Below are 26,515 nucleotides of genomic sequence, written 5' to 3' on the forward strand. Positions count from 1 at the left end.
ATATTTATACTGAAAAATAGATCGCTCCTTGCTCCCCCTCTCCATTCTCCGAGTTATATCTGTGTCACGCGTTGCTAAGAATATTTATGACTAGAATCGAACACTTTTTAAATGTGTCGGTTAAAGATTCCAAGCGGCTAAGATTAATCTTTTTTTGGGGACTTTTAAACTTTGAAGCAATTTACTTTAGAATTGGGGCTGTAGAAAGTGCTATTACTAGCGATGGCCGGGATCGCGGGCTGGCGAGTTGATGTTGGCGTGTGCCTGACGCGTGGCTTGAATCCAAGTGCACGAATCCTCGAGGGAGTGAGGGAGAGAGGGAAATATTTTCACTAAATGTTGTCTAATTTTAATTTGTCTAAACTTTTTTGCCACTTGTACCCGAAAGTCTAATTTCATCATCTTTCTCTAATCAAGTCGGTATTGTTTCACTTTATCTTGCACCGTCCCAGAGTTCCAATCTTATGAAACCAACATTCAATTTTTAAAATACAAATAATGAAGGAACAAGCGCAACTTGTAATGAACATATAAAATGATGACTTTGCATCGAAACTGCAAAACAAGAACTGCGCAAAATGGTCACTTGGACACAGTTTATTTTTTGACTTTCATCCTGCCCCTCTCATCCGAACTTTTGTTAATCAAATACTTTAGTCTAAATTCCCGAGTCATTGTCCTTAAAAATGAGGAGAGACGGCGTTGTTTTGGCTAGTGGGTCGGCGTAGTTTTCGGCTTGGGAAGCTGTTTATATTTTTCACTTGAGAACAGGTTTGTTTCCAACCTGAGACCTTCGAAGTAGCGGAGAAGCTGCATGGGGGGTGGGGGTTGGGGGGGGGGGGAGTAACAAACCTCTCACAAATTACCAATTCAAAAAGAAGAGAGCATGGTCTTCCTACAGTGCATCTGAGATATTTGCAAATATCATTTACAGGACTTTAGAAGGAGTTACTCCACCTTTCAAAATCAGATTTGGCGGAAAGTTTTAAAACTTCCATTTGGTGCTTTTTTTCCCGTCTGTATTTTATTCATTTCGGGTTGAAGTATGCAAAACACTGTAGACGATTCACGACACGTAATTCTTAAAGCTGGTAATAACTTGCTGAGTTCACATATCGAAAGTTGTCACGGGCTGATTTCAGCCGTACAATATTAAGCATTTCAGAACAAGAATGTCATAGTAAAGATGGTCTCCGATTTCTTTTATGATGCTATAGTTTGGCATTTTTTTTAATTGGCACGGTGATTTAGTGTAGGACAGATGGTAGCTTTATTGTAATAAGTTTGGTATGGTGCACGGGAGCGCTGCAGCGTCCTTTGCCACGGCACAAAGACAAGTGGGCAGGGCGTGGGCACACCCACTCTCTATAAGTACACTCACACGCGGGGTGCTCAGTACGCCTGTATCACTTTGGTCAGTTTGACTTGATCGCTGTCGGCTTGCATCTCTCTGACGCGCATACTCCAACACAGAATGCCTCCTCGTCTCCTAGAACCGAGCAAGCCCGCGCAGGGACAGCCCTCCTCACAGCCCAGCAAGCGCAGCAAAAAGCAGCCGAGCGAGTTGAGAAAGGTAACGAGCGTCGCCGAACTGTCGTTCAACCCGCGGAGCGAGTTGCTTCCCAATGCTCTGCGCCGTGTCTTTCGCCTGAACACTGACAAGTCACCCTTCTTTTCTTTGCAGACCCTGAAACCTTTGATGGAGAAAAGAAGACGGGCGCGAATCAACGACAGCTTGAATAAGCTAAAGACTCTGATCCTGCCTCTCATTGGCAAAGATGTAAGTATCTTTTCTTTCTAAAACCACAGGAGATTCTGCAGAGACTGGAAATCCTGAGAAAGACGTGCAAAATGCTGGAGGAACTCAGGCAGCATCTATGGAAAGGAACAGTCGACGTTTCCGACCGAGTCCTAGTGGAGAACTTCATAGATTTATCCCTCTCCATAGATGGTATCTGTGTTACCCCAGCACTTTGTGGTTACTGAATATTAATACATCATATTGTAAACTGCAAACCGTCGGGAACGCACTGATTCCGGACAGGAAGAAACTCTCACTATATTTAATACCAACTCAAATTTGATCGAGTTGACAAAACCAACTTGACCTGGAACTAGTCATGACTTGCAGACATAGTGCTGCGAGGTGCGTTAAGTCAGGTAAATCTGTTCGGAGCGGCGCAGGCACAAGGGGCAGTGAAGCTTCCTTCAGTGTAATGCATTGTGGTGCTGGTGATGAAACTCATTCCGAATTGCGGGGGCGGGGAGGAGGATAAAACTTTAAAAAAAAACCAAATAGTAATCTCCTGATATTGGCAATCTTAAACAAAACCAGAAATGTCTGGAAGTACACAGAGAGCTATACAGCATCCGTGCGGAATAGATTGCTTCAGCTCGATTATATTTTGTCTTTTCTTGTCCAGAGTCCTCGATACTCCAAGTTGGAAAAGGCTGATATCTTGGAAATGACGGTTCGATTTCTCCACAATTTGCCCAAAACACCATTCCACAGTGAGTACACTTCCACAGGCTTCTTGGGACGGGGGCGGAGGGGGGGGGGTGGCCAGGTCTAACATGTTCCCCTTGTTTGAACATGTCTCAACTGGAAAATCCGAAGTTAGTCATGTCGATTTGCACTTGCAGAATCGGCCAGCAAGCTCGGCTGAAATCCAAGACTATTCTGCATTTGAAACCTCCCAGAATTGTTACTGGGGATGTTTATGAGTGAACCCTCCCCAAGTTCAACATGACCTTAAACAATTTTGGCTACGAGCGGTCCAACTGCAAAGACTCGTGTTAAGTCGGGGTGAAATTCTGAATACACTTTTTGTGCGTTTTGCCTGGACTTCCAGCATCTACAGATGTTCTCATGTTTGCAGTCAATTACTTTTGCCCTTGGAGAGCAATTTAGAGATAATGATATCGCACTTAATGTCTTTTCTGGTGCTTCCAAATCCTTTGTTGTCCCCCCTCCCCTTGTATTCTCAAATGCAAGCTCTGGAAATATAGAATCAGCTGCCAGAGGAAGTCCCAAGTCATACTCTCAGAATAGAACGACATCTCTTCAGAACAGAGATGAGGAGGAATTTCTTCAGCCAGAGGGTGGTGAATCTGTGGAATTCATTGCCACTGACAGCTATGGAAATCAAGTCATTGGGCATATTTAAAGCGGAGGTTGATAGGTTCTTGTTTAGTCAGGGTTTCAAAGGTTATGTGGAGAAGGCAGAAGAATGCGGTTGAAAGGGATAATAAATCAGCCCTGATGGAAAGGAGGGGGAGACTCGATAGGCCGAAAGGTCCAATTCTGCTCCAATGTCTTACGTTGTGGGCCGAAGGGCCTGTAATGTGCTGTAGATTTCTATGTTCTAAGTTGCGGAGTAGGGCACAATTACATTGTCTGAAAGATATTTAGATCAGTGCGTGGATAGAAAAGGTTCGGGTTATGAGCCAAACGCAGATGGAGAAGACTGGACGTATTGGTTAGCATGGGTTTGGTTCCGTGCTCTATGACTCTATCCACACTTAGCGTTAACTTATTAGTGAATTTATAGAATGGTAATACTTTAAGCTGGACAAATAACATTGTCGCCGCTTTCTCTACAGGTCGGCTGGATAGCTTTCGCGAAGGATACCGGGCTTGCCTCCTTCAACTGACAAGGCTGCTCCCGTCTTCAAAACTCTCGGGAACAGAACTGTGTAGTAACCTGACAAGTTACCTGGAGAGGTGCATGGACTTGCCCTTGGCTTCCTCCCATTCGTATTCGCACAGCAGGGCCCCGTCCTGCCCGGAGGAAGCGCGGAGCTTTGTCCAATCCAACTCCAACCACAGAGCAGCGGATCTTGCTCCATCGTCGCCCGCCGTCAGCCCTCGTCCACAAGCCACGGCGACTTACCACGACAGAGCCATCTGGAGGCCCTGGCTATCGGCGTGAATAAATGAACTATAAGGACTATTGATGTGTATAAAATACTGTAAAGAGTTAACTGTAAAAAAAGTGTAAATTTGTAATAACGTTGCGTTACATTTCATTTTGCTGTCAATTGCACAGTTTCTATTCAAAACAGAAACTTTCGTTTACATGGATCCGACGGAACGTCGACACACAAGGGGCACTTTGTAATGCTAGCACGCCATTTTATTTTGTGGAATCGGGCAATGTATTGTAAATGAGGATTCAAAGATAATATAATGGCGCTTAATGGTTGGATGCAAGAGATTTCTGCAAATAAACCGAATTCGAAAATCAGCAGGGTGTCTCAGAGTGTTCTCATTTTCAAGGGGTTTCACTCCTGTTACGCGCACGCTGAGGGGCAGGTGTGTTTGGAGAGAGGCAAAGCGGATCAGCAAGAATAGCGTTAGAACCGAGTATCAAATAGAGATGGAGATGTGGAGGGTCGTGGTGGGGGCTGATTTAAGACACAGCCATCACATAATCACGGTTACTACGCGGAAGAGGCCAGTTGGCCCATCTACACTGTACCGTTCGACGTGTGAGCAACCCTGCTAGTCCTATTTAGCAATTCACTCCCTGTAGCCTTGTTAATGTTTTCCATACGGATATTTATCCATTTTTTAAAAATATTATAAATTAATTTTCTCCTTATAGTGCATCCAATACCCTAATTGTAAAATAAAATATCGCCATGTTATTTTTGATGCTTTGGCTAATTACCTTAATTCTATGGTCCACTAATTCTTTCTCCCTCCCACAATAGGTACAATCTCGATCATTTCTCTCTGTATGTATTATGAGTTTTAACCCCCCTCCTCTGTTCCAGAGAACAACCCTAGCTTGTCCAGTCCGTTCACTTATATAGCTAAAGTCGCTCATCACTGCAATTATTTTAACAAGTTTCTTCTCTATCCCTTTGTAAGCCTTTACATTCATGTCTGAAGCTTCGTTCCTAGCAATCGACATAAACGACCATTGTGGTCAAAACAGCATTGTATGGGGGGGGGGGCATTGTGACATTGTTAATATTATACACAATGCTTTGATTTACCTTTAAAACGTATCCCGCATGCTTTTTTAAATCATTCCAAGATCTCTCTGTCCCAATACTCCATTCAGAATTGCAGCCTTTAGTTGATACTGCCTTTTTCCACTACGCATTCCTACCAAAATAGGAATATGTCATATATCAAACCATTAATTTCTGACTACCCCACCACCCCATTCCACATGCCTTGCTATATACCGCCTTGCATTCTGCTCTCATAGAAACATAGAAAACCTACAGCACAATACAGGCCCTTCAGCCCACAAAGTTGTGCCGAACATGTCCCTACCTTAGAAATTACTAGGCTTACCCATAGCCCTCTATTTTCCTAAGCTCCATGTACCTATCTAAAAGTCTCTTAAAAGACTCTATCGTATCCGCCCCCACCACCGTTGCCAGCAGCCTATTCCACGCACTCACCACTCTCTGAGTAAAAAACTTACCCCTGACATCTCCTCTGTACCTACTCCCCAGCACCTTAAACCTGTGTCCTCTTGTGGCAACCATTTCAGCCCTGGGAAAAAGTCTCTGACTATCCACACAAGTAATGCCTCTCATCATCTTATACACCTCTATCAGGTCGCCCTCATCCTCCGTCGCTCCAAGGAGAAAAGGCCGAGTTCATTCAACCTACTCCCATGAGGCATGCTCCCCAATCCAGGCAACATCCTTGTAAATCTCCTCTGCACCCTTCCTATGGATTCCACATCCTTCCTGTAGTGAGGCGACCAGAACTGAGCACAGTACTCCAAGTGGGGTCTGACCAGGGTCCTTTACAGCTGCAACATTACCCCCTGCACTCCATAGCACTGTACCATCTGCAGACAGCCTATCCAAGCCAAAATTAGCTAATAAAAATAAAGCAAAACTCCCATTCCTATCTCTGGCAAACTCCACGGTACATTGAACTACTGGACAAAATGTGAAAACTCTCTACTACTCTTTCCCCCTTTATTTGCCTATGTTTGCCCATGCTACTCTAGCTCCTGTTATCTCCTAGTCTTCAATCTTGACGACTAGCTTACTATTTACAAAAAAATTGGAAATCCACAGGTACGACCGCAACAGCATTCTCCTCATCCACCATATCTGTTACCTTATTAAATTACCCTATCAAGGCGCAAGTACATGTTACTTCTCCTAAACAATTAATCTTGTTTAAGTGCATACTAATTCTGTCCGTGATAATTGACAATAGAACCTTCTCGAACATTCCTATCAGTGTGGTCTGTAAATAGGAGCCATTAAAGGTTGCAGATGCTGGAACCGGGAGCAACACACACAATTCAGAGTAACTCAGCGGGTCAGGAAGAATCTGTAGGGGGAAATGGACATGGACTGTCCAGCTCCTTAGATGTTGCCTGACCCGTTGAGTTCCTCCGGCGTTTTGCGTGTTGGTCGGTAGATAGCGTGTTTATACTAATACCCTTTATTGATCAACGGTGCCAGACACCAACCGCGATCCACGCAAGTTTGGTAGATTATGGCCAGGTCTTCTTAAACTTCTTTCCTCTCCTTCCTCAGCAACCTCAGCTGGAACAGTCGAGGCGCATCTGCTTGGAGGCTTCCACCGTTCCTGGTAGGAACTACATCAACCTAGTCTATATTATCCATGTAGCATATTCACTGAGAAGTGTAAGGCCACTTAATGTTGATTCTTTTAAAAATGGTGTAAAACACATCAAGCCGAATAAAAGCAACGCATTCTGCACTTAAACGCAATTACGCAAGCTATGGAATGTCGACTGGATTCTGGTTAGACCTATTTCCCTTTTCGTGAGATTTGATATTCTTAACAATGAGATACTTATCTCTCGACAACTGAAATTTTAGAAAGGAAAATAATTATCAAAAGCCAAGACTGTTAATAACTTTATTAGAGTGGAATCACAACGAATAAGTCGTGTGGAACACATTTAAACGAAATAGAATTATTGCGTGACACGTTGTGATCGTATCTGGCGATATCTCCTTTGAGATCCTGTTTTCACACTTAACGTTCGGGTGTTGCAAATCCTGCTGCTTTGGGGAACCGCAACATAGCCACCGGTTTGTAAGCTCCGTGCCGTTAATCTTTACTCGGCTATAGTCGATTTTGTGTAGATGCTTTTCGATAAAGCATGGCCCGTCCCAATTACTCCAGGTCTGTTTAATTCATTGTTAAGTCACTGGTACAGTTACAGTCTTGGTTTATCAGTCAACACAGCGGCACCGTTTATGAGAGGAAGTAGCCAATGTAACAAAATACTGCTCACCGAAGCTTGTGCTTTACATTGTTCTCCCTATCAATAAGTACAATTTCTTCATTTTGATTTTTTAAAAGGTTTAAATAAAACGGAGTATAAATACAGCAGTTGACATTTTAACTACCGGATTCTAATCCAGAAACATATTTTCGTTTAGTGAGATAATTCAGATTTATAAACGGATTGTGTTCATTCCGGCGCCATTTCACAACAAACCAAGTGACCTTTTATTGAAATAAAGCATTTAGAACCGAGGGAAAATGTCCAAGACTATTTCACTAAAGTATACTACCGGCAGCGTTTCACACTGCGCTGACTGGGATGTTTAAAACGCCTAGTGTTTGCCTCGGGTAACACGCACGAAGTGCTGGAGGAACTCAGCAGGTCAGGCAGCATCCATGGAAAGATAGAAAGAGTCGACGTTTCGCGCCAAGACCCTTCATCGGGGGCCGTCTGTCGTTCAACAAAAACAATACAGCTTGAAATACTCAAAAGTTCGGAAAATGACCCTCGTTCCGAGGTAGTGAGTGCTTTCAACCAACACCAGTAAAAAAGCTCCGTGCAAACTGATTGAATCTCTGAACACTTATGAAAACTCACAAAATGCTGGTGGAACACAGCAGGCCAGGCAGCATCTATAAGGAGAAGCACTGTCGACGTGTCGGGCCGTGACCCTTCGTCAGGACTAGACGAAGGGTCTCGGCCTGAAGCGTCGACAGCGCTTCTCCTTATAGACGCTGCCTGGCCTGCTGTGTTCCGCCAGCAATTTGGGTGTGTTGCTTGAATTTCCAGCATCTGCAGATTTCCTCGTGTTTGCACTTATGAAAACTGTTTGCATTGCATCCATGTTATCAGTAAAGCTGTATAATTTGTCTGAAGTGTTTACAGTAAGTACGGGTGTGCAAGAATTTGGATCCTTATGGTGTCACTAAATCCTTATTCTTGGACGATGATACTGCATTTAGATAGAAGTGAAGCAGTTGCTGTAATGATGTCAGCATCGTCTGTGCAAACTGTGAAGCTGGCAATGTTGCTACGTCAGCGTCTAATTATGCAATTTACTGAGCTAGGCTTGTTTTCTACAAAAAGGCAATGAAGATTTATGGCCTCTACAAGCCGATTGTTGGGTTGTCGAATCTTGGGGGGGGGGGGTATGTCCTTAATATCCATGCAGTTGAAATAAACAAGGGTGTCAAAGGTTACGGGGTGAAGGCAGTAGAATGGGGTTGTAAAGGATAATAAACCAGCCATGATGGAATGGAGGAGCAGTCTCAGCGGGCCGAATGGCCTAATTCTGCATCGATGTCTTATGGTCTGAACACAAATAATTGTCACAATCTCTCTGAATAATTAAAACGCTACAATCAGATATTGTCATTATCAATAGGAATAGTGTCATATTCCTAGCACAATTTACATCAGCTCCACAGTGAAACACCGAACGCATTCATTGTATCACCTCTCCGGGCGTTCCCAACCTGCAGTCCACGGACCCCTCGGTTAATGGTCGGGGTTCATGGCATAAGAAAGTTTGGAAACCTCTGACCCAAACAGATTTACTTTTCTAAGTGAAAAAACTTGCGCGCTGTTCGCAGGATTTTCTGTTTTTAATTCCGAATTTTCCCTTTGGATGAAGCAAATTCTTAACTAACTATAACTGTGTCGCGTAGAGTAGGTAGTTAATCTCGACGAGCCTGAAAATTGCCAGTTAAGTATCGGTTGTGATCGCCTGGCCTTTGTGTTCTGAAACAGTACAGGCGAGTTCGCAAATTTGAAATCTTGTTAGCAATGATATGGTGAAAATTAACTTCCGATATTAAATTCTAAATCTTAATAACGAAATGAAGGCGAACAGAGGAGATGGGGCTAAGGAACGCAGCAGGGAGAGATCTAGACAAGTTTCATACTTAATCGTTTGATAATTATAATATTGTGATGGTTCACTTGGAGCAGTCAGATTAAGTTGTTTGTAGATCGCATGATGTTTGGAACTTTGCAATGTACAGTCATAAAACACCATAGCAGAGAATCCAGCCCTTTGACCCACCTAGCGCATGTCAAACTATTATTCTGCCTGCTCCCATCGACCTGAACCCGAACCATAGTCCTCTAAACTCCTCCCATCCATGTACCTGTCCCAATTCTCGTAAATGTTGAAATTGAACTCGCGTCCACCACTTGCGCTAGCAGCTCTTTCTATACTCCCACTACCCTCTGAATGAAGAAGTTCCCCCCCGTGTTTCCCTTAAACATTTCATCTTTCACGCATGAACCCATGGCCCCCATTTCTCATCTCACCCAAACTTAGTGGAAAAAGCCTGCTCCTGCTTGCATTTGCCCTATCTGTACCCCTGATTATTTTGCACCTCTATCAAATGTCCCCTCATTTTCCTACCATCCAGGGATTAAATGTACCCTTCCTTGGCATGATCCCCCAGAAAGTCATTTTCAACCAACTCAACAATATTCTAAATGAGAACAATGTTGTAGAAAAGATTCAGTTAGGCTTTAGAGTAAACCACAACACGGAGGCTGCCCTTAACAAAATCGTCAGCCACCTTAGGCTCAGTACTGATGCCAACAGAGTCTCAGTTCTAATTGAGAATCAGAATCAGGTTTAATATCATTGGCATATGTCGTGAAATTTGTTGTTATGCAGCAACAGTACATTGCAACTCATAATAACTGTAAGTATATGTACAGTATATATATATATATATTTGAAAGGTTAAATTAAATAAGTAGTGCAAAAAAGAAAAAAAGTAGCGATGCAGTGTTTATGGTTTCAATCACCATTCAGAAATCTTATGGCAGAGGGGAAGAAGCTATTCTTGAATCATTGATTGTGTGTTTTCAAGCTCCTGTACCTCCTCCTTGATGGTAGCAATGGAAAGAAGGCATGGCCTAGATGATGGGGGTCCTTAGTGATGGATGCCACCTTTCTGAGGCATTACTCCTTGAAGATCCTTTTAGATCCAAACACTGCCTTCGACACAATTGGCCACAATATGTTCCTAGATTGCCTTGAGAACTTGGCTGACCTCTTGGGCAGTGTTGTTAACTGGTTTCTCTCATATACCTTAGAAACATTCTTATCTGTTTTGGGGACCAGTTTTCAAAGAAATACGATGCAGCCTTTGGTATTGTTTGAAGAAGTTGTCTTGGTCGCCCACTTTTAGGTCGCCACCTATTCCCTTCAGGAGACATCATTTAGCAGCATAAACTTGATTTCCATAGTTTTGCAGATGACACATAGTTGCATATCTCGGTTGAGCCTAATGATAACACCCTATCTTCTCTGACTTCTGGTGTGGCTGCAATAAACAAATGGATAAGCAACGATTTCCTAAAACTAAACCAAGATAAAACTGAAATACTTTTGGTTGGTCCCAAAGCCAAAAAATCTAAACTTCTTGATAAACTTTAGAACTTGGCTCTCCTGGTAAAATCAGAAGTAACACGTCTGGGTGTTATCTTTGATCCAGATTTGAATTTTAAATCCCACGTAAAGAAAGTGACCCGAGCAACATTCCTACACTTATTGCAAATATACGTCCGTTTCAGTAACATAATGATGCTGAAAAACTAATTCACGTCTTTATATCAAATAGACTAGATCACTGCAATACACTCTTCACTGGCCTTCCAAAGCAATCTATTGACACACTTCAGCTCTCTCAGAACGCAGCTGCTCGGCTCTTAACCAAAACCAGGATGAGGGAATAGCTCACTCCCATCTTAGCTACTCCACATTACCTTCCTGTATCTTTTAGAATTAATTTTAAAGTTCTCTCATTTGTAAAACTCGTAATGGTCTGGTACGTCACAGAATCATTTTCGTTTCATAATTCTGCTCGTGCTCTCAGGACGTTGTCTGTCGATCTCTTAAATTTAAACGATCTCCCTCAAAATATAATTGGCAGGTCAGCACTTTTTTTTGGAACTACACTCCTAGATTGTGCAATTGGATACCTAAAACTATAAGGGAGGCAGACTCAGTTAACACTTAAATTTTTGTTAGCTCAAAACCTTATTGAACCTCGCTTTTAACTAACATCTTTTAATCTTTTATTATATTTTTAAATTTTATTTTTATGTTTACACTTCATCCCTTTGTAAAGCACTTTGAGCTACATCATCTGTATGAAAAGTGTTCCATAAATAAGCTATTATTATTATTATTATTATTATTAAAGCCCAAACCTTTTCTACCTTTCCCTCTAACTTAGTTCCTGAAGTCCTGGCAACATCCTTGTAGATTTTCTCTGCACTCTCGCTCTTGTAGATATCTTTGCTGCAGGATTAGCTTTACATAATTAGCTGGTGAAGCTGTGCATCTCAGAGCGATGCATATACCCTCTGACAGCTCACTTCGACAGAACATAATGTGTTACCGAGACATGAACAGTGAAAGGCTCCTTAGGAGTTACCGACGCCTGGCGATGGGCGGTGTTTTGCTGGCACGCAGCCCCGCAGGTGTTCGCCTCTCCAGCGCACACCTGTAACACGTCATGGTGGTAGCTAAGGGGAATTGCTCAATTTGACCACGAGTCGACTGGATCGGCAGATTTTATCCGTGCATAATCTAATGCAATAAACAGCGCGTGAATCCGTCACAGTTCGGCTTCCTGTATGAGAACACCGTTGTTTCTGAATAGAGACTGGACTATGGGAAAGGCACTCGCGGACAAGATAAAGCAAAAGTAGGATCAGGTTGTCCGGACATGAGTTCGAAGCGGGAAGTTCAAAGTTCGGCATATGTCAGCGCATAACATCTTGAGATTCATTTTTGTTTTACATGCATTCACAGTAGAACAAAGAAATACAGCAGAATCAAGGAACATTTACACACAGACTGACAAACAAATGTGCAAAAGAAGACAAACTGTGGCAAATAAAAAAAATAAATAATAGTGCGAATGCAAGATGTAGGTTGTGGAATCAGTTAGGTGCTGGGATGAATGAAGTTATCCACACTGGTTCAGGAGCCTCGTGGTTGAAGGGTTATAACTGCTCTTGAATCTGGTGGTGTGGGATCTAAGGCTCCTGTACCTCCTTCTCAAGATGACTTTGGAACAGACCATAAGATGTAGGAGCAGTATTAGGCCATACTGCCCATTGAGTCTGCTCTGCTATTCCATCATGGGTGATTTCTTCTCAAACCCAGTCTCCTGACTTCTCCCCATAATCTTTCATGCCTTGATTAATCAAGAATCTATCAATTTCTGCCTTTAATTTCCCCAATGTCTTGGGCTGCATAAGCTGTCTATGGCACTGAATCTCACAGATCCACTACACTCGGACTTATGAAACTTTTCCTCATCTCTGTCCTAGATTGATGTTCTTCTATTCTGAGGTTATTCTCTGGTCCTAGACTATCTCAGTATAGGAAATATCCTCTCCACATCCACATCTAGGCCTTTCAACATTAGATAAGTTTCAACGAGATTCTCCCTCATTGTTCTAAACCCCAGTGAGTACAGGCCATGAGCCATCAAACGCTCTTTACATGTTAATCCTTTCATTCCTGGAATCATTCTTGTGAATGTCCTCTGTACCCTCTCCAGTGCCAGCACATTTTTTCCTAAAAAAGGGGCCAAAAACTGTTCAACTACACCATGTGCGGTCTGACCAATACATTACAAAACCTCAGCATCACACCCTTTATTTTGTATTCTAGTCCTCTCAAATTGAATGCTAGAATAGCATTTGCCTTCCTTGCCACCATCTCAACCTGCCAGTTAACCTTTAGGGAATCCTGCATGACTCCAAAGACCCTTAGCACCTCTGAATTTGAATCATCTCCCTATTCAGAAAACTGTCCACACCTTTATTCCTTCTACCAAAGTGCATGACCATGCACTTCCCAACACTATATTTCATCTGCCACTTCTTTGCCCATTCTCCTAACCTGTCCAGGTCCTTCTGCAGACAGCCTGCTTCCTCAACACGACATGCCCCTCCACCTGACTCTGTATAGTCTACAAGCTTGGCCACAAAGCCATTGATTCCTTCATCCAAATCATTCAGATACAATGTGAAAAGAATTGGCCTCAACACTGACCACTGTGGAACACCACTGGTCACCAGCAGCCAACCATAGAAGACCCCTCTATTCCCATTTCTTGCCTCCAGCAAGTCAGTCAACCATGCAGGTTTCCAAGACTGACTGGAAAACGATACTAGCAGGAAGGACAGCAGACCAGCGATGGCTGGAGTTTCTGTGAAAAATAAGGAAAGTGCAAGACTTATATTCTAAATAAGAAGAAATTTTTGAATGGAAGAAGGACACTACGATGGCTAACAAGTGAAGTTAGAACCAAAGTAGATGCAAAAGAGAGGGCATACAAGGAAGCTAAAGCTAGTAGGAAGATAGAGGATTGGGAAGCTTTTAAAAACTTGCAGAAGGAAACTAAGAAGGTCATTCAGAAGAAAAAGATGAATTATGAGAGGAAGCTGGTGACTAATATCAAAGAAAATACTAAAAGCTTTTTTAAGTATATAAAGGGTAAAAAAGAGTTGAGGGTAGATATAGGACCAATAAAAAATGACGCTGGAGATATTGTAATGAGAGACACAGAGATGACAGAGGAAATGAATGCGTATTTTGCATCAGTCTTCACAGTGGAAGGCAACTTCACTATACCGGACATTCATGAGTGTCAGGGAAGTGAAGTATATGCAGTGAAAATTATGACTGAGAAGGTGCTTAGGAAGCTTAATGGTGTGAGGGTGGATAAATCTTCTGGACCTGATGGAATGGACCCTCGGGTTCTGAAGGAAGTAGTTGGAGAGATTGTGGAGGCATTAACAATGATCTTTCAAGAATTGATAGATTCTGGCATTGTACTGGATGACTGAAAAATTGCAAATGTTACTCCGCTATTTAAGAAGAGTGGGAGGCAGTAGAAAGGAAACTATAGACCTGTGAGGCTGACATCAGTGGTCCGGAAGTTGTTGGAATTAATTGTTAGGGATGAGATTACAGAGTACCGGGAGGCACATGTCAAGATAGGCCAAAGCCAGCATGGTTTCCTGAAAGGACAATCCTACCTGACTAACCTACTGCAATTTTTTGAGGAAATTACAAGCAGGGCAGACAAAGGAGATGTAGTAGACGTGGTGTACTTGGATTTTCAGAAGGCCTTTGACAAGGTGCCACACATGAGGCTGCTTAGCAAGATAAGAGCCCATGGAATTACAGGGAAGTTACTAGCATGGATGGAGCATTGGCTGATCGGCAGAAAACAGTGAGTGGGAATAAAGGGATCCTATTCTGGCTGGCTGCCAGTTACCAGTGGAGTTCCACAGGGGTTGGTGTTGGGACTGCTTTTTTTTATGATATATGTCAATGATTTGGACTATGGTATTAAGGGCTTTGTGGCTAAATTTGCCGATGATACAAAGATAGGTGGAGGAGCTGGTAGTTTTGATGAAACAGAGAGCCTGCAGAGAGACTTAGATAGTTTAAGGGAATGGGCAAAGAAGTGGCAAGTGAAACACAATGTTGGAAAGTGTATGGTCGTGCACTTTGGTGGAAGAAATAAACGGGCAGACTATTATTTAAATGGGGACAGAATTCAAAATGCAGAGTTGCAAAGGGACTTGGGAGTCCCTGTGCAAGATACCCTAAAGGTTAACCTCCAGGTTGAGTCAGTTGTGAAGAAGGTGAATGCAATTTTGGCATTCATTTCTAGAGGTATAGAATATAAGAGTAGGGATGTGATCTTGAGGCTCTATAAGACACTCGTGAGACCACACTTGGAGTATTGTGTGCGGTTTTGGGCTCCTTATTTTAGAAAGGATATACTGACATTGGAGAGGGTTCAGAGAAGATTCATGAGAATGATTCCAGGAATGAAAGGGTTACCATATGAGGAACATCTGGCAGCTCTTGGGCTGTATTCCCTGGAGTTCAGGAGAATGAGGGGGAATCTCATAGAGGGGAATCTCATTCCAAATGTTAAATGGCCTGAACAGATTAGATATGGCAAAGTTATTTCCCATGGTAGGGGAGCCTAGGACAAGAGGGCGCGACTTCAGGATTGAAGGACATCCACTTAGAACAGAGATATGGAGAAATTACTTTAGTCAGAGGGTGGTGTTTGTTGCCACGATCAGCTGTTGAGGCCAAGTGCATTTAAAGTAGAGATAGCTAGGTTCTTAACTAGCCAGGGCATCAGAGGGTATGGGGAAAAGGCAGGGGAGTGGGGATGACTGGAAGAATTGGATCAGCCCCTAATTGAATGGTGGAGTAGACTCAATGGGCCAAATGGCCTCCTTCTGCTGCTATATCTTATGGTCTTATGGTATCTTTCTTTCAGAGGGGACACCCCACCCCCTCTGTCTACCTGCCAATCCTTTTGATATGGTATGTATCCTTGGATGTTAAGATTTCAACTGTAATCTTTTTTTCAGCCATGACTTGGAGATGTCCACAATATCATACCTGCCAATGTCTAAATGTACTAGATTTGCCATGCAGTCAAATATAACACCATAGTCCTGTATTCATCATCCTTTTTGCTTTTGGTCCCCTGTTACACTTTAACTCATCCCACTGACTCAAGTTTGCTCATTCTTCCTCACAGTCTCACTACACTGCATCTAGTTATATACCAATTGCCCTATCCTCAGCCCTGTCACTCTGGTTCCCATCCTCCTGCCAAATTAGTTTAAATCCTCCCTAAAAGCTTTAGGAAACCTGTCTACAGTGTTCTTGCCTGTTTGGAATAGGAACACCAATTGAACTAAATGTGAAGACAATAAACTGGGTATTGCGCAGGCTGGAACCAAAATATAAGATGACTGATTCCAGGAGTTGCAGTTCTTTGTGTGCGAGCAATAACTCATTCAACAATGGTCCACTGAGGGAAGGAAGTCTGCCACTTCAACCTGATGTGGCTATTCCCATTAGATAGCATGAGAAGTTCTGCAGATGCTGGAAATCCAAAGCAACACCCACCAAAACGCTGGGGGAACTCAGCAGGTCAGGCAGCATCTATGGAAATGAATAAACAGTCGAGGTTTAAGTCTGGGACCTTTCTTCAGTACTGGAAAGGAAGGGGGAAGACACCAGAACAAAAAGATGGGTGGAGGGGAAGGAGGATAGCTTGAAGGTGATAGGTGAAGCCAGGTGGGTAAGAAAAGTAAAGGGCTGGAGAGAAAGGAATCTGATAGGAGAGGAGAATGGACCTAAGAGAAAGGAAAGGAGAATTCACTCAGGGGGAAATGATAGGCAGGTGAGAAGAAGTAAAAGGCCAGAGAGGGGAATAGAAGAAGGGGGGAGGGGAGAGATGTTTTTTTCCAGAAAGAGAAATTGATATTTATGCTATCAGTTTGGAGGCTACCCAGATGGAAAATAAGGTGCCGCACCCTGAGGGCAGCCTCTTCATGGCACAAAAGGAGGCCATGGACTGACACGTCAATCTTCCTAGTACATTTACATTGGTCAAAGTTGATAGAGGCTATTCATATTGAAACCTGCTGTGTTGGCTTGAGGCTGTGATGGGGCGGGAAATTCTGGGATTCCTGACCCAGTCCCGGGGCAACTCTACCCTCCTGCAGTGACCCACAGAGCATTTAGCGCAGCAAAAGAGAGGGTGTAGAGGAGGTTTACCTGGATGCTGCCTGGATTAGACACCATGTCTTATGAGGTTGAGTGAGCTAGGGCTTTTCTTTTTGAAGCGAAGGAGGATGAGAGGTGACTTGGTCGAGGTGTAAAAGAGGATTAGAGGCATAGATAGAGTGGGGAGACAGCACCTATTTCCCAGGGTGGAAATGGCTTATATGATGGAGCATATGTTTAAGTTGATAGAAGGAAAGTACAGAGGAGATGTCTGAGGTAGTTAATTTTTACACAGAAAGTGGTCAGTGTGTGGAATGAGCTGCCAATGGTAGTGATAGAGGCAGACTCATTAAGGACATTTAAGAGACTCTTAAGTTGGCACATAGCTGCAAGAAAAGGTGGAGGGAAGGTTATATTGATCTTGGACTGGTTTAAAGAGATGGCATAAAATTATGGCCCAAAGAGCCTGCATTGTGTTGTACTGTTCTGCACAGTGTGAAATTACCAGTGCCATTCACACCTCAAGAACACATCTTCAGAACATTGCTCTCCAGGTAAGTAGAAGTTTCCAATTCCACCCTTATGATTAAAACAGAGCCTACGCTGACAATTGGTTGTTGAAATCACCGGGGACATCATTATTCCCCAGGGTATCATCTGACGCCCAGCCTTCTGCAGCTGCCTCATCAAGGAGATTCCGCCCTCTGTGAGGTCGGAAGTTCACATTTTCACTGATGACTGCATAAATATACTTTCAGCTCCTCGGGCAAGGAAGTAGTCCATTTGCCTCTATGCAGCACAACCTCAGCAATGGTGAGTAGGTGGCAGAGACTAAGCCATGCAGTCCCTCGAGTCTGCTCTGCCATTCTACAGGATCTTACCTGAACTTTTACACTTGAGCAGCATTTCCTGCTCTATCCTTTTAACCATTGTCCTGAATACAAGCAACAGCTGAGAATCTCTGTGACCCTTCGGGGCAGAGAACTCCAAAGCTTTTCCACCCTCTGCATGAAGATATTTCTCCACAATGTGTTTGGGACAGAGACACTGCTGTGAGGATCTCTGGCCATGATGTTCTGAAGCAATGACACCCATTCCTGATATGTTTGCCATGGGAAAACCTGCTGCAGATCCACTTTGCTGGGCACTTCAAATTACTTATTTATCTGTTGAGATACAGTGCGTAATGGGGCTTTGTGGCACCATCCACCAACCACCCCCTCCCCATTTAACCCTAGCCTAATCACAGGACAATCAACCTACCAACTGGTACACCTTTAAATTGTGGGAGGAAACCAGAGCACCCGTAGGAAGCTCATATGGTCATAGGGAAAATGAACAAATTCTTTATTGTCCGTGGTGGGAATTGAACTCGGGTTGCTGGTAAAACATTGTGCTAACTCCTATGCTACCACGCTGCCCAATTTTGTAGTCACTGATCTCTTCCAAAACTCCTGAATGCAGGGGCTTGACCTAGGCAATCTGTCCTTCTACGATAGACCCATCACTGACAACCAGACTGGTGAATCTTTCACTGAACTCCTTTATTATAACCACATCCTAAGAGATGAAAATCATTTTCTGGGCCAGGCCTCACTATGGCATTGTATGAACTTTAATACTATATCTCTGATGTCCCGATGAAGGGTCTCAGCCCAAAACATTGACTGTTCATTCCTCTCCATAGATGCTGCCTGACCTGCTGAGTTCCTCCAGCATTTTGTGTGTGCTTCTCACAATTTCTAGATTATGCATAATCTCCTGTGTTTACTGTATTAACTTTTATTGCAAAAGCTTTCATTAATGAACTTAGTCTTGCAATTAAAACTTTTCAATGAAAGTCAGCTCACCATTTGCTTTGCTAATTGCAGCGTTATGAAAGGGTTCTGTTCTTGAGAGCTGTTTATAATGCGAAGAGTCCACAAATCAGCAATGTGACTATAAATAGTGTTTGCATCCTGCTGCCCTGCAGTATCTAGCAATTTGATCCCCATCCATCTCCCAGATGCAATCTCCTATTTACTGGATGTCCAAAAGTCTGGTTTCCATAAGCTAAAGTGGAATCATACACACATTGGCCACTTTATTAGGTGCTCCTTATACCTAATAAAGCAGCCATTGAGTGTATGCTTGTGATCTTCTGCTGCTGAAGCTCATCCATGTCAAGATTCAATGTGTTTTGCATCCAGAGATCTTCAGCACACCACTATTTGTAACGTGTGGATATTTGAGTTATTGTCGCCTTCCTGTCAGCTCGAACCAGTCTGACGTTCTCCTCTGACCTCTCTCATTATGAAGGCATTTTCACCCACAGAACAGCCACTCACTAGTTGTTTTTTGTTTTGTGCATCATTCTGTGTAAACTCAAGAAATTGACGTGTGCGAAAATCCCAGGAGATCAGCAGTTTCTGAGATACTCGAACCAACCCGTCTGGCACCAACAATCATTCTATGATCAAAGTTACTTGGACCACAATTCTTCCTCATTCTGATGTTTGGGCTGAACAAACTGAATCTCTTGACCATGTCTGCATGCTTTTATGTATTGAGTTGCTGCCACATGATTGGCTGATTAGTTATTTGCATTAACAAGCAGGTGTACAGGTGTACCTAATAAAGCGGCCACTGAGAGTATACTAGCTTTTGATGATTTATATATCACGACCTGGAGGTTCCTCTGCAACTTGCTTACCATCCTGGCCAGAAACTGTGTTACTATTCCTTCACTGTTGTTGTATACTGGAACTCTGTACCTAACAGCATTGTCTTTACCACAGAGAGTGCAGTGGTTCAAGGACATGGTTCATGATGAGCTTTTTCAAAAGCAGATACAGATGGACAATAAGTGTTGGTCTTGCTAGCAAAGCCTAGGTCTTGAAAAATGAATTAAAGCAAAAATCAGTACTGAGGAGAATCTTACAGATGAACATTTGGCACAGTGCCCTTCATAAATCTAAGAACTGTACTAAGTACAGAAATTGGAATGCAATGTGTAAGACCATAAGATATAGGAGCAAAATTAGGCTATTTGGCCCATTGAGTCTGCTCTGCCATTTCATCATGTCTGATCAAGCTTTCCTCTCAATCCCAATCTCCAGACTTCTCCCCGTATCCCTTCATGCACTGACCAATCAAGAATCTATCAACCTCTGCCTTAAATATACATACCTACTCAGCTTCCACAGCTGCCCACGGCAAAGAATTCCACAGATTCACTATACTCTGGCTAAAGAAATTCCTCCTCATCTCCAGTTTAAAAGGATGCCCCTCTATTCTGAGGCTGTGTCCTCTGGTCTTAGACACTCCCACCATAGGAAATGTCCTCAACACATCGACACTGTCAAGGCCTTTCAACGTTCGATAGGTTTCAATGAGGTCACCCCTCATCCCTCTCAATTCTAGTGAATACAGTCCCAGAGCCATCAAATGCTCTTCATATGACAAACTTTTCAGTCCTGAAATCATTTTTGTGAACCTCCTTTGAAGCGTCTCTATTTTTAACAAATCCTTTCTTAGATAAGGAGCTTGAAACTGCTCACAGTACTCCAAGTGAGGCCTCACCAGTGTTTATCCTTGCTTTTATATTCTAGTTTTCTTGAAATGAATGCTAACATCACATTTGCATTCATCACTGCAGACCCAACCTGCAAATTAACCTTTAAGGAATCTTGCACAAGGACTCCCAAGTCCCTTTCGTCAAACATTTCATTTCTTCTACCAAAGTACATGGCCATACACTTCCCAACACTGTATTCCATCTGCCACATCTTTGCCCATTCTTCTAATTCATCGAAGTCCTTCTGTAACCTCTCTACTTCCTCAAAACTACTTACCCCTCCATCTATCTTCTTAGCATCTGCAAACTTTGCAACAAAGTCATTGGTGATGCCTAATTTGGAATATTGTCTGCAGTTCTAGTCACTTACCTACAGGAAAGCTATCCATAAGATTGAAAGAGTACAGAGAAAATTTACAAGGATGTTCCTGGGACTTGAGGACCTGAGTGAAAGAGAAAGGTCGAACAGGCTTTTATTCCCTGAAGCATGGGAGAATGGTGGAAATTTCATTGCGGTATATAAAGTTTTGAGGGGTAGATGCAAGCAGGCTTTTTTTAGTGAAGCTGGGTGACACTAGAACTAAAGGTCATGGGTTAAGGATGAAAGGGGAAAGGTTTAAAGGGAGGATGAAGAGAAACTTCTTCACTCAGAGGGTGAGTGTGGAATGAGTTGCCAGTGCTTGGGAGCTCAATTTCAAAGTTTAAGCAAAGTTTGGATTGGTACATGGATAGCAGCAGTATGGAAGGCTATGGTCCAGGTGCAGGTCGATGGGAGTAGGCAGTTTAAATGCTTGGCATGAATTAGATGGGCTGAAGGGCCTATTTTAGTTGTGTACTTTTCTATGACTCTATATCTTGAACCATATGTCCCTCAAAAGATCCCACCATGCTATTTTGGAAAAGAAGTAATGTTTTCCTTAACACGTACAAAAGCTGGATGAACTCAGCAGGTTGGGCAGCATCCATTGAAGTGAGCAGTCAACGTTTTAGGGCCGAGACCCTGCTCATTTCAACGGATGCTGCCCGACCTGCTGAGTTCATCCAGCTTTTGTACGTGTTGATTTGACCACAGCATCTGCAGTGTACTTTAATGTTTTCCTTAGTATCCTACAAATTATTTAAATAACAACAGGAGGATTACTTAGTGTGTCATCCAGTTGCATTTGAGATCACACTGAGCACCAATTGGGTGCCTCCTTTACTCCAACAGTCACAACATTTCAAGACACTTCAGTGGCTCTGAAAATTATGTTAAGACATAGATCAGGAAAGATGTTCTACATGTTCTTTGTTCTTCAAAATAAAATTCCATCGGAAGCCAAGTTGCACAACAACTTCTTACAGCTCTGGAGAACATGTGCAGGACAGAAACAGGGAGAAGACAGGACTTGAGTCAACTCCACATGGAGAATTCAAACGTCTAGCTGTCGGTCTGGGCAGCAGGGCGGAGATACTGTATTCTTTACCAAAGGAGGTGTAAGGCACACCTTCCCTCTGCTGGCCTGCAGGTCACTCTTGGGCAAGGTGTAACACCTGCTTAGATCCCGATCAGAAGCCAAGGGAGCAGGTGGTGAACGGTTGTACGAGCAGATGGTGTATATCACTGTCCCGCTTATGTGACCACTGACTCCGGGCAGATGATCTCTGAAGAGTACTGATATCGGCTGGGCTAACCTGTCTTGTAAAGACACTGCCCAGAAGGCGGCGATGGGAAACCACTTCTGTTGAAAAAATCAGCCAAGAATTGATCATGGTCATGGAAAGACCGTAATCGCCCACGTCATACGTCATGGCATACAATGAATGAAGTTGTTGGTCACTACAGTTCTCTGTCATGTTCCCAGTCTGACCGCTCTGTCTCCGGACTCTGACAGGTGTCAAGGCAAAGAAGCCAGATGGGAGTGGAATGGAGGACTGGAGTGACACACAGCAGGGATGAGCTTTGTTCTGGAATTCACCGCCTGAAGCAGTAGTGGAACCAACATCAATGTGGGTCTTTCAAAAGGAACTGGATGGGCACTTTAAATCCCAGGACTGAAGGGAAAGAGAAGAACAGATTGATAGGATTGCTCGATGGGCTGAATGGCCTGCTTACACACTGTAAGATTTCACGGACTTTTTGATTCCCTGAAACCTGCTGTATGACGAACAGCACCCAGCTCTGTGCATTAACCTTCTCCAGACTTCTTAAAGATATCAACAACTTCAGGTTACATTCTCACCTCCTGTCATCTGCACTCCCTCTTGACACAGTATTTGTTTCTTTCCTTGCACAAATGCCACCTACCTTTACCTCGCCCTCTCATCAGTTCTGTTAGTTACTGTCCTCACCACACTACCTACCATAAACATCATTTTTAGCTCCCTGTTTCCTTGCTCCCCTTCCTTCTTCCTCTGCGTCTTACTACTCCGAAAAAGGTGCCTGGGCTTTCGGGCCAAGGTGAACCACTGGATGGTTCATTTTGGCTGGGTGTCCTTTCATTCTAACTCTCGTGGCACTACAACTCCGACACTGAAATGAGAAAGGCTCAAGGGAATGGGCTTTCCACCTGCTGCAAGATTTGCGCCTAATGTGCAAGGAAGCAGAAACCCTCCACTAACTTAACGTGAGCAGCTCACACAAAATGTTGGAGGAACTCAGCGTGTCAGGGAGCATCTATGGAAGTGAATAAACAGTCGACAATCCAGGTCAGTTACTTCATCAGGACTATAGAGTCAACTATTTATTCCTCTGCATAGCCAGACCTGCTGAGTTCCTCTAGCATTTTGCCCCGGATTTTTAGCATCTGCACAAACTCTTGCGTTTATGATTAACTTAAGTAAGCTGGGCCTGAAATTCAGGACGAGCTGCCAGGGACCATTGCAGTGCAGGCGCTCCCACAGAGAACAATGGTGCGGTACAAGGAGTAGAAACAGCTCAGCCTGTGGTGTGTGGCTGGTGCGAGCGAGCCCAGACCTGCAGCAGCCCAGCTCACCGCCCACAGTCGACTGGATTGAGTAAGCAGTTTCGGTGCAGTTTCCCACGCGCCGGAGTTAGGGGAGCTGCCAGATGTCACAACACCTGCATGACAAACACACGCCTAGCAGCCGAATTCATGGCTGCACATGTTAAGGAACCAAACCTCACTAAAATGCCCCAGGGCCAAGCGCCTCCACCCACAGATTGATTGTGTACCTCCTGTCACCCTCAGCCTGGGGACCTCTTTTCATTTTTATTAAGTCCTTTTTCCCCCTACTTCCCAACAATTAATCACAGATCAGTTTTTGCATTGTCCGACTGAGTACTAACTGGGGACCCCAGTATCCATGACGAAGCTACAATTTGCCTCTGATTATCAGACTTTCTGCTGAGTCTTGTTTCAATTGCATAAACTGAGAGGTTTCTCCACTGTTGAATAAATCGTGAATCAGCCACAACTGGTGGCAAATGTAGTTTAAGGTTCAAAGTTCAAAGTAAATTTATAAATTTATAAATCTTTATAAACCCTTTATAAATCAGAGCATTGAGTACAGGAGTTGGGATGTAATGTTAAAATAGTACAAGGCATTGGTGAGGCTAAATTTGGAGTATTGTGTATAGTTCTGGTCACCGAATTATAGGAAAGATGTCAACAAAATAGAGAGAGTACAGAGGAGATTTACTAGAATGTTACCTGGGTTTCAGCACCTAAGTTACAGAGAAAGGTTGAACAAGTTAGGTCTTTATTCTTTGGACTGTAGAAGGTTGAGGGGGGACTTGATAGAGGTATTTAAAATTATGAGGGGGATAGATAGGCTTTTTCTATTGAGAGTAGGGGAGATTCAAACAAGAAGACATGAGTTGAGAGTTAGGGGGCAAAAGTTTAGGGGTGACACGAAGGGGAACTTTACTCAGACAGTGGTAGCTGTGTGGAATGAGCTTCCAGTAGAAGTAGTAGAGGCAGGTTCGATATTTTCATTTAAAAAAAAATTGGATTGGTATATGGACCAGGAAAGGAATGGAGGGTTATGGGCTGAGTGCAGGTCGGTGGGACTAGGTGAGAGTAAGCGTTCAGCATGGACTAGAAGGGCCAAGATGGCCTGTTTCCGTGCTGTAATTGTTATATGGCTATATGGTTATAAATGTATTATCAAAGTACAGGTATGTCACCATATACAAACCTGGGATTCATTTTCTTGCAGGCATTCACAGTAAGAATAAAGCAGATTAGAATCAATGAGAAACCACACAAGATTGAGACAAACATCCAATGTGCAAGAGATCAACAAACTGTACAAATGCAAAAAGAGAAGAAAAAATACTACTACTAAAATTAAATAACTAAGCAATGATAACCAAGAACATGAGTTGAGAGTCCTTAGAAGTGGGTCCATAGATTGTGGAATCAGTTCAGTGTTGGAAGTGAAGCTCTTTCCTCTGGTTCAAGAGCCTGATGGTTGAAGAGGGCCTTCCAGCAGTTCCCTCACCACTCCCCTCTTCTCTTTATTCCGGCCATCTTGTCTCTCCTGGGGCAGAGCTTCAACCTCAAGCGTTGTCAGTTCCTTTTCTCCCCCAGATGCTGCTCAGCCCACTGAGTTCTTCGAGCTGACTGTTTGTTGCTCCAGATTCCAGCTGATGCAGCCTCTTGAGTCTCTACTCAAGCTTCAGCCTTATCTCTGTTGGAAGGTCTCTGAGTCTGGTCAAAACCCAGTGCAGAGATTCAGAGACTGGGGCACTCTTTTGGAAGAAAGAGAGAGAGAGGGAGGGAGGGAGAGGGAGAGGGAGAGGGAGAGGGAGCCCCCATTGTCTCCCTCCCATCAATGGAGAGGGGAGATATTGCCAGTATCAACTGTTATTTATCAGAGCGCTGTATACACAGAGCCCTTAGAATGATCAAGGATCCTACCCATCCACCCAGCATCCTCTTTGACTTTCTGCCATCAGGCATAAAGGTAAGAATGGTCAGGATGGAAAACAATTTCTTCCCTCAGGCCATTGGGCTTCTGAACTCCCTGCCCCATTGTATTCAAAGTGTCACCAGTTTATCAGCTCTGTACCTTACAATATTTAATTTATGCACTTTGTTTATTTATCAGCTGCATACACCTAAAATGACCATAGGACATAGAACATAGAACAGTACAGTACAGCAACAGGCCCTTCAGCCCGCAATGTTCTGCCAAACCAGCTGAAAAGCAAATCAAAAACAACCAAACACTAATCCTTTCTACTTCTATCTTCTTATATTCTTCATATTTTTCTTCATATCCCTCCATCCTCCTTACATCCCTATGCTTATCTAAACCTCAAATGTAATTCATCTGTAGATTTCATCCTTACTTTCCCAAGTTATTGTGTGTTTTATGTGTGTTGCGTGTCCTACTGTGGCTACACCTTGGACCAGAGAAACATTGACGGTCTACATGTACAGTATATAGTTAACTAACAATGAACTTGACTTGATTTGACTTGACTACATATATTTCTTTAGCCCTTCTAAAAGCTTCAGTAAATGCCTTTCCCCACCATTTTCTAACAAATAATCAAAAGCAATTTCAGAAATGGTTTCTGGATGAATGGTTAAGCCAAGGCCTTCCCTTTGCAAAACCAATTACACTATTGGCACAAACTTCCCAAGGAGAAAAGGGCAAAAAAAGAAACAAACAGGAAGTTATGGGGAGAGAACAGGAATGTGGGAGGAACTAGATAGCCTTGTGATTTGCCGACAGAAAAAACAACAGGTCACATGGCCACCATATATGGTATGCCATTTTATTATTAAAGTCAGCAAACCCATCCATCAGCCTGCCCATGTTAAACAAAGTCATACATTTGGCCAAATATTTTAATTTTGATTCCTATTCCTGTTCCAACGTGTCGGTCCATGGCCTCATCTTGTGCCAAGAGGAGGCCACCCTCAGGGTGGAGGAGGAACACCTTATATTCCGTCTGGGTAGCCTGCACCCTGATGGAATGAGTATTGATTTCTCCTTCCAGTAAACAAATTCCACCTTCCCCTTCATCTCCTCCCCACTCTGACCATTTACCTCTTCTCATCTGCCTATTACTTCCCTCCCCCCGGCCCTCTCCTCTCCTACCAGGTTCCTTCTTCTTCAACCGTGACCTTTCCTATCCACCTGGCTTCACCTATCACCTTCCAGCTAGCCTCCTTCCTCTCCTCCCCA

The 26,515-nt window shown here is 43.3% G+C and overlaps 1 protein-coding gene across 1 annotated transcript; it reads left to right on the top strand.

Annotated features, from left to right (window-relative positions):
* The first annotated feature begins 1,380 nt into the window (after nucleotides 1-1,380).
* LOC140718568 (transcription factor HES-2-like) lies at nucleotides 1,381-4,244 on the top strand. Its single transcript, XM_073032536.1, has 4 exons — nucleotides 1,381-1,573; nucleotides 1,685-1,780; nucleotides 2,424-2,511; nucleotides 3,604-4,244. The coding sequence occupies exons 1-4, from the start codon at nucleotides 1,475-1,477 to the stop codon at nucleotides 3,930-3,932; spliced, it is 612 nt and encodes a 203-aa protein (XP_072888637.1). The 5' UTR covers nucleotides 1,381-1,474; the 3' UTR covers nucleotides 3,933-4,244.
* Nucleotides 4,245-26,515: the final 22,271 nt, after the last annotated feature.

Source organism: Hemitrygon akajei, chromosome 29 (genome assembly GCF_048418815.1).
Source record: "Hemitrygon akajei chromosome 29, sHemAka1.3, whole genome shotgun sequence".
NCBI lineage: Eukaryota > Metazoa > Chordata > Chondrichthyes > Myliobatiformes > Dasyatidae > Hemitrygon > Hemitrygon akajei.